At 37.1% G+C, this 12,285-nt stretch overlaps 1 protein-coding gene across 1 annotated transcript; it reads right to left on the bottom strand.

Moving 5' to 3' along the window:
* Positions 1 to 5,546, bottom strand: LOC111811909 (Peptidase M20/M25/M40 family protein). Its single transcript, XM_023698965.2, has 10 exons — positions 5,127 to 5,546; positions 4,686 to 4,930; positions 3,426 to 3,534; positions 2,247 to 2,385; positions 2,113 to 2,170; positions 1,979 to 1,996; positions 1,749 to 1,871; positions 572 to 725; positions 455 to 488; positions 1 to 330 (listed from the first exon to the last, which is right to left on the bottom strand). Exons 1-10 carry the CDS (start codon positions 5,448 to 5,450, stop codon positions 224 to 226), a joined length of 1,311 nt encoding a protein of 436 aa, XP_023554733.2. The 5' UTR covers positions 5,451 to 5,546; the 3' UTR covers positions 1 to 223.
* Between the last annotated feature and the right edge of the window lie 6,739 nt (positions 5,547 to 12,285).

Below are 12,285 nucleotides of genomic sequence, written 5' to 3'. Positions count from 1 at the left end.
TTTCCGTCAATATCAGCATAGCTCAACTAACATAATATTGATCAGAGATTTGAACGTTCGACAACTCATACTTATCGTAAACTAAAAAACTTAAACTCTTCTATTGCCTTTATTGAATAGAAATTACAGATCCCCACGAAGAAAGTGTTCAGTAATAAGAGTGAAGATGTATCAGGTTACCTCTCAAAGTAGTACACCATTTGAAACAGCGATGGTCATGTTATCAATCTTGTTCTAATTGGGAGATGATACTGGCAAATATCTTGTAGCCATTGCCCATATCACTAAGAAGACAATACTCATTTTGGGCATGGTATGTGTCTAATAAACCTGCATCAAAGCATAATGGCAGAAATCATGTTCTTCATGATCAGCAATCTATAACAAAAATTACTCTGTTTATGCTCTCCTAAGATAAATTGAACTATGGGTTTTGTTGTAACATTAATTATACCGTAGCCTGCAGTATGAACATCAAAGCCCTCCTCCTACAAGTAATGATAACAAAAAGATGAGAAGACGAAAATGATGAACACCAGCAGAGGAAAAGATGAACGGAAATGTGTTTTACTTGGAGCTCTCGAATAAGTGGCAAACTCCCGGTAATTGAGTACGGTTTGACATGTCCTATAACTTCCTTTGTTGCATTATGTAACAGTTTATAGCCACGAGAATCAAGATCGCATGCAACTCCCGACATTGCCTCACCGAAAGTTAAATCAATTCTACAAAAAAGTTTGTTAGAATTCGATTGAATAAAACATCATTCCTCTAGGGGAGGAAGAGTCGTGAAGTGAATTATTATGTTCATATGTAACGGCCCAAGCCCACCGCTAGCAGATATTGTCCTCTTTGAGTTTTCTTTTTTGGGCTTCCCCTCAAGGTTTTTAAAACGCATCTGCCCGAAAGAGGTTTTCATATCCTTATAAAGAATGTTTTGTTCCCCTCTCCAACCGATGTAGGATCTCACAATCCACCCTTCAGGACCCAGCATTCTGGCTAGCACACCGCCCGGTGTCTGACTCTGATACCATTTGTGACGGCCCAAGCCCACCACTAGCAAATATTGTCCTCTTTGGGCTTTCCCTCAAGGTTTTTAAAACGCGTCAGCTAGGAAGAGGTTTCCACACCCTTATAAAGAATGTTTTGTTCCCCTCTCCAACCGATGTAGGATCTCACAATCCACCCCCCTTCGGGACCCAACGTTCTCGCCGGCACACCGCCCGGTATCTGGTTCTAATACCATTTGTGACGGCCCAAGCCCACCGATAGCAAATATTGTCCTCTTTGGACTTTCCCTTTCGAGGTTTCCCTCAAGGTTTTTAAAACGCGTCTGCTAGGGAGAGGTTTCCACGCCCTTATAAAAAATGTTTTGTTCCCCTCTCCAACCGATGTGAGATCTCACAATACACCTCCCTTCAAGGCCCAGCGTCCTCGCTGACACTCATTTTCCTCACCATTCGATGTGAGATCTCACAATTCACCCTTCTTTGAGACCCAGCGTCCTCGCTGGCACACCGCTCGGTGTCTGGCTCTGATATCATTTGTAACGGCCCAAGCCCACCGCTAGCAAATATTGTCCTCTTTGGGCTTCCCCTTTCGGGCTACCACTCAAGGTTTTTAAAACGTGTCTGCTAGGAAGAGGTTTCCACACCCTTATAAAGAATGTTTTGCTCCCCTCTCCAACCGACGTGGATCTCACATCATATGTCATGGAAGTTATAGCATAGTAGAGAAAGAGCACACACCTTCCCCTGATGCCTTCATTTGGTAGGACATACTTTGAAACAGGACCCCTCGTATCAAGTTTCTCAATGTTTGCATTAATGTAATCAACATAGCCTTTGAGTTTTGTCATAACATCCTTCACACTGGAAGAAAAATTGACAGAGACTAATCCATAAAGTGTCTAAGCAGCAAACAAAGAAAACGGATATAATAGCTTATGCTCGACAAGGAAAGGAAGTAAACGACTTACTTGTAGAAGGGGGTTAACCTGCCAAATGAATCCAACACGACATATGTAAGAAAATTTGAGAAAGACCCGAACGGACGATGTTATTATATGTCGATTTTATAGTAAATCACAAAAAAGCTCAGACTTGAATTAACCTGACATCTCCTGAAATAGTACATTCTCCGGGAATTTGATTGAGACCACCTCCTGGATCTAAGATGAAGAAATGATCATGATGAAAACATATTTTTCTCTACCTAAAATTAAAACGTGAAGATTAAGAACTTACAAATCCATTGGGTTGGTTTCATGGTTGATGGTGTTGCAAATCCATATACCTGTTCCTTAGGATGGGGAGGAAAATCTTCATAAAAACGCGCTTGGATCACTTTAAGGGCTTCCATGGCTAGCTCCATAGCATTAATAGCCTGCATTCAAGAGAGGTAAGCAATTATGTATCTTGAGCTGATCAATTGGCATAAAGTAATGGACGAGTATTCAAGTTTTATTGTATTCGAGATTAGCACTCACATCAACAAAATTCTGTAAGCTTTCTTCTGCACTAATATTAATGGACACATTTAGCAAACCTTTTCTTTTCGGTAACCCTTACATAAAATGTAAGGGCCTAAGCCCACCGCTAGCAAATATTGTCCTCTTTGAGCTTTCCCTTCCAGGCTTCCCCTCAAGGTTTTAAAACACGTCCACTAAGGAGAGGTATCCACACCCTTCTAAGAAATGTTTCGTTCCCTTCTCCAACCGACGTGGGATCTCACAATCCACACCCCTTGGGGCCCAACGTTCTCTTTGGCATATTGCCCAGTGTCTGGCTCTGCCATTTGTAACAGTCTAAGCCCACAGCTAGCAGATATCATCCTTTTTGGACTTTTCCTTCTGGGCTTCTCCTCAAGGTTTTAAAATACATCTACTAGGGAGAGGTTTCCACACCCTTATAAGGAATGCTTCGTTCCTCTCTCCAACCGATATGGGATCTCACCGTTCATATTCAAATAAAAATTTACTGGTATAGTTCATCATTAGTGACAATATTGAGGGAAAAAAACTACAATCGTACAGATTGTGAAGCTTCAATATCATGAAGATCTCAAATACACACTCTCATATTCTAACATTCAGTTTAATCAAATCAACAACCAAAATGATATGAATTACTAAGGCCCATTTCATAACAACTTAACTTTTGTTTTCTGTTCTTGATATTTATGATTGTTTCACCATTTCTTTACTATGATTTTCACCTTTCTTAATGAAACTTCAGAATTTTAGCTCAAATTCCAAAAACAAAAACAAGTTTTTCATGGAAATAGTGTTTACAAACATCATTTTCAGAAACTAAAATGGCTATCACATGGGGCATAAAATTCTACCTCAAAATACATGGGAAGACTCCCATTCAGTTGATGAAATGCGTGCATACCAGGACACAGAAGACAATATATCAATCTACCTGGTGTGCCAAACCACTGTGGAAAAGTTTTCCATGTGCTACGAGTTTCCAAGGTATTTGACCGCCCGTACCGATACAAGGGTGTGAATCTGCTGTATCAATCCAATATCTACGCAGAAAACCAATTATACACAGCTTAATAATGCATAGGAGAAGTTTACAAAACTTAGCATTAGTAAAATGACTAAGATCTAAGAAGTAGTGATCATTGATGCATATAAAAAGTTAAGGAAACTTTTGAGGAATGGGTTCAAACCCCATGATACCAAGCCAATATTAAAATCATACATAGGTAATGTGAGATCCCACCTCGATTGGGGAGGAGAACAAAACATTTTTTATAAGGACGTGGAAACCTCTCCCTAGCAAATGCGTTTTAAAAACCTTGAGGGGAAGCCCGGAAGGAAAAGCCCAAAGAGAACAATATCTACTAGCGGTGGGCTTAGGCTGTTACAAATGGTATCAGAGTCAGACATCGGGCGATGTGCCAGTAAAGACGTTGGGCCCCCAAGGAGTGTGGATTGTGAGACCCACATTGGTTGGTGAGGAGAACGAAACATTCTTTATAAGGGTGTGGAAACCTCTCCCTAGCAGACGCGTTTTAAAAACCTTGAGGGGAAGCCCGGAAGGGAAAGCCCAAAGAGGACAATATCTGCTAGCGATAGGCTTGGCCTGTTACAAATGGTATCAGAGCCAAACATCGTGTGATGTGCCAGTAAGGACGCTGGGCCCCTAAGGGGTGTGGATAGTGAGATCCCACATCGGTTGGTGAGAAGAACAAAACATTCTTTATAAGGGTGTGGAAATCTCTCCCTAGCATACGCGATTTAAAACCTTGAGGGGAAACCCAAAGAAGACAATATCTGCTAATGGTGGGCTTGGGCTGTTATAAATAGTATCAAAGCTAGACATCGGGCAATATACGAGCGAGGAGGTTGAGCCCCGAAGGGAAGTGGACACGAGGCAGTGTGCCAGCAAGGACACTGGCCTCAAACGGGGGTAGATTGGGGAGTCCCACATTGATTGGAGAAGGAAACAAGTGTCAACAAGGACGTTCAGCCCCGAACAGAGGTGGATTGTGAGATTTCACATCGGTTGGGGAAGAGAACGAAACATTCTTTATAAGGGTGTGAAAACCTCTCCCTAAAAAAAACCCAAAAAGGACAATATCTGCTAGCAATGCGCTTGGACGGTTTCAAATAACCTATAAGATTAATCGAGATGTTGAGATCTTATTCGGAAGGAAAAGCAATCACTTACAGAGGCCCTCCTTTTAAAGCATCAAAGTATCCCTCTTTAGCAAGTTGCTCAACTCCAATTCCAGGGATTGAATTATTCTCTTCAGAGGCAATAAATACAACAACAACAGAGGACTTCAACTTCAGCTTTGTTTCAGCAAGCTTCTTCAATAGTTCAGTAAGAAGAGCAACATGTCCAAGACAATCAGTAGTCCCACGACCACGAAGTTGATCCCCTTCAACACTCAACGAGAAAGGACTAAATTTCTGCACATATAACAATATTTCTTCAACATGTAACCCTAATTTCTATTTGGCCTAACCTAAATCCAATCCATTAAATTACAAAAACAGAATCACAGTATGACAAAATAAAAATTCAAATCAAACCCTAAATCAGCTTCAAAATAGGTCACCAAAATCGCAGAAACATTAAGGGATTTAAGAAGGAAATAAAGAATACCCATGTATCGGGATCGGCAGGGACGACATCCATATGACTACCGACGAACGAGACAACCTTTCCAGATACAGTCCCAGGATACTCGACAATCAAATTTCCACGGCCAGGAGCGTAGCTGACATGATTGATTAGCAAGGGACCGCCATTGGCAGTGCTGAAAGGGTTAAGAACATCGAGGACGTGATTGACGATCTTATCTTCTTGAGGAATTAGGTTTTCCGGCGGGTTGTTCTGGACGAATTTGGCCTCGCCGATGAGCTTGGAGAGTAAAGAAACGAAGGAATCGTTGTTCAGTTCGCCGAGGATTTGTTTAATGGAATCCATGGCTGTGGTAGAAGAGAGAAACACTGGAAATGTTGGAAGTGAAGAAGGGCAATGAAGAATGTTGAAGAAATCGAGATTATCAATTACTCGTTTGAGATTATCAATTACTCGTTTGAGATTATCAATTACTCGTTTGTCCACCACGCTTCAGCTGCGCCACTCTCTGATTAGTTGATATATAAAAAGGTCTCAATCCATTCTTTGAAGGCATATATTGACAGGAAATAGTTCAAAAAAGAATCACAAGCTACGCTATTATATATCAGAGCCAAGTTTCAATCTTGAGACCTGTGGGTTATGGGCCCACCACGCTTCCGCTGCGCCACTCTGATTAGTTGATATATATAAAAAGGTCTCAAATCCATTCTTGAATGGCATATATTGCCAAGAAATAGTTCAAACAAGAATCACAAGCTACGACTATTATATATCAGAGCCAAGTTTCGATCTTGGGACCTGTGGGTTATGGGCCCACCACGCTTCCGCTGCGCCACTCTGATTAGTTGATATATATAAAAAGGTCTCAATCCATTCTTGAATGGCATATATTGCCAAGAAATAGTTCAAACAAGAATCACAAGCTACGACTATTATATATCAAAGCCAAGTTTCGATCTTGGGACCTGTGGGTTATGGGCCCACCACGCTTCCGCTGCGCCACTTTGATTAGTTGATATATATAAAAAGGTCTCAATCCATTTTTGAAGGCATATATTGCCAGGAAATAGTTCAAACAAGAATCACGAGCTACGACTATTATATATCAGAACCAAGTTTCAATCTTGGGACCTGTGTGGGTTATGGGCCCACCACGGTTCCGCTGCGCCACTCTGATCAGTTGATATATAAAAAAGTCTCAATCCATTCTTTGAATTCATTAGCTTTCATCTTCTTTGTTATTGCAAAAATAAGAATAACAAGCTATGCTATTTTATATCATAGCCAAGGTTCGATAATGGGACCTGTTGGGTTATGGGCCCACCACAAATCTACCGTGTCACTCTGGTTAGTTTATATATAAAAAAGTATGGGTGTACATGGTCCAGGTTGGGTTGGTGCCAACCCAACCCAAAACTTTTCACAACTCAACCCTCTATTTTCGGGTTGGATTGTCAATTTTTTTTAAAAAAAGTTTTGTTTATCCATAATTTATAATTATTCAGATACAATCTTAGATAACATATACTAAAAGTTCACAAACAAACACAAATCATTTATAATTATTCACAAAAATAATAATAATAATAATAATAACAAATTTAATAAAAAAAAAATAACGAGCGAAAATTGTAATATATTAACATAGTTCAACATTGTCATAAAACTAAAGACAACTAAATATCGATATTTCTTAAGAATTGGTTGAAGTAACAAAAATATAAAGATAGATCATGAAATTAAATAAATACTAAAAATGATTAGTTTAAAGGTACTAAAGATATTGTATAATAAGAGGGAAGATTTGTTGAACATAATTAATAAAATAGAATAATAAAGATGGGAGATTTGGTGAACATAATTAAAAGATAAAACCGAGATAAAACAAACTAAATATCATAGAACAAGAGTAAATAACTCCATCCAATTCTTTCGGCTAACAATATAACCAGTAATAATAAAAAATGAGATTTTATTAAAAATAGAACAATATATATATTATAACATTCCAAGACTCAACCCATACAAAATCTCTAATGCTTTTACCACATGACCATTGTAAAATTTAACGAATTAGACTTGAAATTGATTTCATGGGTTCATATAGGTTAACTTGGATACAAATGACAAAAATCGAACTTTGCTAAATTGGTGACATCAGCTTAACCTAATCAGGTAAGGGCCTTACTGTAAGATAGGCTAGAAATGGTATGAATTACAATTTATGATGTATGAGCTATGATGATACATGAGTTATGATGATGTATGAGTTGTATCGTATGATGCCGTATACTAGTATATCATTATGTATGAGTTATGATGCTGGATGATGTGCATAATATATATAGTTTGGTGTATGACGTACTTGATATGCTCGATGCACTTTAGAGCAATATGATGAGTATGATGATTGCATGACATTTGTCTTAATATGCTGATGTTTTCTATATTAAACATGTTATATGATGATAAGTGTCATATTGCATCATGTTGATAGACTGACATAGGACACAACCCTAAGAGCATGAAAATGAAATTGATATAAATATCGAATTACTTAATGTAATAAAGAGATGAGACTAGAGGGTTGTGCCATAAGAGATGATAAGATGGAAATTAGAGGGACCTCATGCATGTTGTGTATTCATAACAAAGAGATGAGACAATAAGTGCAGACGCGCATAGTACGATGATGAGGGCGTTCATGGGGAGCATGCCACCAAAGGGTTCTATTGACCTCTAGACGTTGGTACAGATTAGCTTGACTAGAGAGGGTCCAGGGGGTGTGTAAGTCCCCTAGAGATTCACACTTGGACGTGTGGGTCGTGTATAGGGAAGTACTACACATCCATATTAGTCTGAGACTAGAGGTCACCCTTAGAAAATAGAGATAGGTCCCAAGAGCATGATTGCATGTAGTTGACAATTGATATCACCTAGATGGTATGAAAATCCAAGGTCATTAATGTAATTTTGAACAGTATATAGTTGACTTATATGAGGATCATGCTCAAGTAATAACCTAAATGATCTCTAATATATGTATAAGGTTAGGTGTGTTGTCTTGGTAAAATTATTATTACGACCCACTTTGTAATTATTATAAATTATTTGATCCAAATCGTTCATGTGTAGACAGATGAGTGAGAATATCCTATACAATGAGTTTGTATAAGACTACATTACTAAATATTTAATCTCTTTTTATAAATCTGTTAATTGAAAATGGCTCTTGTAGCCCATACAATATGTGACTCAATCTTAATAGCTATGAACTCTTGCCTGCGAACGTTTGTTATTTGATTTGTATGGGTGAGAATGACTCTTGTAACCGATTCAATATGTTTATCATTTCAAGAACTTGGTCAAATAGAGAGTTGGGAACATGATATCACGGAATGAAATTCGTTCCTTTCCATACAATAAAAGTAAATGATTTGTGCTTTCAAGTGCTGATTTTGAGACTTGAACAATAGGGCCCCACTCTCTCGTTGGCCCGAGAGGGACTTGATTTAAGATTAATCATTAACAAATTGTTAATTAGAGAATCACTAGTACTTAAGTGAAATATATAGTTATAAGGTAAAACTGATTTTTTACTCAACTATAATTATGAACCACTCCTGAATGATTGACTTGCTTGTAATGATTATATCAACAGACATAACTTGTTCTACAGTGCGTAACATTGCAACTCTAAGTCTATAGTGGAGCGATCTATATTAATGAATGAAAATTGATTAATTAAAAAGTTTAATTAATTAATTTTATATTCTAGAGCTTATAATGTATAGGTTCATAAGATCACCTTGCTAGCTCTTAACATTAAAACATTACATTAATTAAACAATATATATTGAGAGGTATATACGAGTTAGAAATGTTGGTTTTCAAACCCAACCCTTATTGAATCTCGTGGGTCACTCTGCAGCATTAGACACATGGTAGCATCATTTGCTCTAATCATTCTCTCATTTCGATCGAATAAACTATCAAACACATTATAACATCATTTGCTCTAATCATTCCATCGTTTCATTCGAATAAAATTATCAGACACATCGTAGCATCATCTGCTCCAATCATTCCCTCGTTTCGATCAAACAAAACTATGAAACACATTGTAGTATCATCTGCTCCGATCATTCCCTCGTTTCAGTCAAATAAAACTATCACACACATTGTAGCATCATCTACTCCAATCATTCCCTCATTTCGGTGAAATAAAACTATCATACACATTGTACCATCATATGCTCCAATCATTCCCTCGTTTCATTCGAATAAAACTATCAGACACATTGTACCATTATATGTTCCAATCATTCCCTCATTTAGATCAAATAAAACTATCAGACACATTATAGCATCATCTGCTCCAATCATTGCCTCATTTTGGTTGAATTAAGATACATTGAACCATCATCGACTCGAATCATACCCTCGTTTCGATCAAATAAAACTATCAGACACATTATACCATTCTCGATAGAGTAATAATTCGCATAGAGAAAGAAGAAGAGTGAGAAGGGGATGAGTGGGTGAGAAAGTGTTAAAAAGGAAAGCGTGTGGGAAGTGGGTTTTGAGGTATAGTCGTGGTCAGTGCATGGGGAGCTCCAATTCCAAACTTACCCAAAATCACTAAAAGCGACACTTCCCACGACACACTCTGCATAAAGCTCTTCTCTTTTCTTTCTTCTTTTCACCCACAAATCTCTTTCTTACTCCACCACTCGTGTGCCATTTAATATTATTGTCTTTATTTTCCCGTCTTATATGTAACAGATCACACGTCTACCACTGTTACATATTGTCTGCTTTGGCTTTCTACGTATCGTCTTCAGTCTCACGATTATAAAACGCATATGTTAGGGAGAGAATTCAACGTTGTTATAAGCAATGTTTTATTCTTCTCTCTAACGGACGTGAGATCTCACATGTTAGAATTGTAAGAAAAGATTGAAATGAGTAGAACAAAATGTTATCTCTTCAAATAAAAAATCAAAAGGAAGAAAAGTTGAAATTGAGACCAAAATGAACATGAATCCCGTCTCTCCCACTTGTTTATTGTAGACTGAAGAGAAGAAAAAAGAGGCATTCGTCATCGTAGGAAGGCGTAGTACCTTCTCGGCCTATGAATTACGTGACATTTTTTCACAAATTTTCCAAATTGAGACCCTTATTTTTCATACTTGTCTTCAAGTGATCGGGAAATCGAAAATCAAAAAGTTATTGATTTCTTTCCAACACTCTGGATGATCGTATTGTGCAGAACACTCACAAAAGCCGTAATCTTCCCGGGGTGAAAAAAAAAAAGAGAGAGATGAAGTTCTCTCGTATGTGGTTTGAGGCTCCCGAGACAAGGAACACGTGACGTTTAAAAAATACGAGGACCAAAATAAACCTAAGAAGAAACTACAAAAGTGCATTTAAACTTTTTTTTTTTTTTTTTTTTTTTGCTTGCAATAATCGACTGTAACTTTCTTCATTTTTTGGGACAAAGAGATGCCTTTGTTCTGTCGTTGAGTACTTTGTCATTGTCTTGGTTTTGTCTGATGAGGGTATGAGAGATTATTGCATTCAAAATGATATTTCTAAACCTTTTGTGATACCCGAGTGAATGAGAGGTACATGAATGAACCGAGATCACATCTGAATGAGAGCGATTCTAAAGATAGGATCACTAAGAAATGCTATAAAAAAAAAATTGAAAGTCACTACCTATACCAATAAGTTACATAGTTAAGCGTACTTTGTTTGGAATAATTCTATGTTGGATGACTTCTAGAAATTTTTTTAAGATGAATATAAGTGAGAACAAAACATGTTGGAAGGACTAGAAATAAGTAACGTGACCATGTCGCTAGAGATACAGGAGAATGTCGGAGCCATCAGGTGCCGAATTCTCATACTTCTTATAGTGCTAAAATGTCCCACATTGCAAACGTCTCTCCCAATAGCTTTTCTCAAGGTTCGAGATAGAAATAATAAATAAAGTGTAGGGAAAAAAGAACTTTATGTACCAAATCTATATGCTTAGACTTGGGAAAGAGAGGAAGAAGGGGAGAATGGCTATGATATGGGGTTCTCTACATTGATTTGTTTCTAAGTTATATTAAAAGTTTAAATCTAATCATTTCCAAAGTTTATTATAGGGATCCGAACTTTAAAAATATCTAAAAAGCCTTTGAACTTACAAAATTGGCCCCGTAAATCATTGACGTATTGAACGTCTAATGAAACGTTACATTTCCAATTTTATGTCAGCATATCTGTTATTTTTTTAAAAAAATATCGTATGTCAAGAACTCGTTAGATCCAAAATTAAAAATTAAGGATATATGTATGATAAAATTGAATTCGGTTAAAGTTTAGGGATTTCTTAGACAATTTTAAAGGTTAAAAAACCGAATAGACATAAATTTGAACACAAACTTGTAATTTTAACTTTTTTTCTTTCTAGGAGTTAATTTCCCGACCAATCATAGGAAAATTTTCAGACCCGACAAAAACCCAGTTGATCTAACTATTCATACTATTCATGACTAGGAAGTGAGCAAAGAGACATTAACCCTAAACTTTTAATTTTATGTTGAGTAGATCAGTGAACTTTTAAAAAATCGGATGTCAAAAACCTATTAAACTCAAAAATGAAAGTTCGAGGATTCATAGGACAAATTTGAAAAAGTTGAAGACCTATTAAACACTCATTAAAGCTCATAGTTCTATTAGACACTTTTAAAGGTTCAAAAATCGAATAGACACAAATCATAAGAACATTTTCAGATCCAACGAAAACCCAGTTGATCTAACTATTCATCCTGATCAGAAACGAGCAAACAGACATTATACTCAATGTTTGAATGTTGATTTTGTAGTTAAGTCGAAAGCACTTTCAAACAGAGATCCTAAATACAAACATATATGCTTCATACGAGCTGTTCGAGTGGTTCGAGTAATTTTTTTCTTACTCGAAGTAAATCGTGAAAGTAATAATCCCCACGGAATTGTAGGCTCAGATGCTTACTTTTATCTTGAAATCTGTAACCTAGAAAAAGACATTCCACTGCTCACTTTCTTGTTCAGTCCCACAGCTCAAAACCCTAATTTTTTTTTCTTCCCAATAAGATTCTTCGAGAATAAAAATCTCCTCGTTTTATTCGTACTTTTTTTTTTT

The sequence above is a fragment of the Cucurbita pepo genome, chromosome 15, assembly GCF_057944985.1.
Source record: "Cucurbita pepo subsp. pepo isolate OVF chromosome 15, ASM5794498v1, whole genome shotgun sequence".
Lineage (NCBI taxonomy): Eukaryota > Viridiplantae > Streptophyta > Magnoliopsida > Cucurbitales > Cucurbitaceae > Cucurbita > Cucurbita pepo.
Note: the sequence above shows the minus strand (reverse complement) of the source record. Positions and strands in the feature narration are given on the sequence as shown.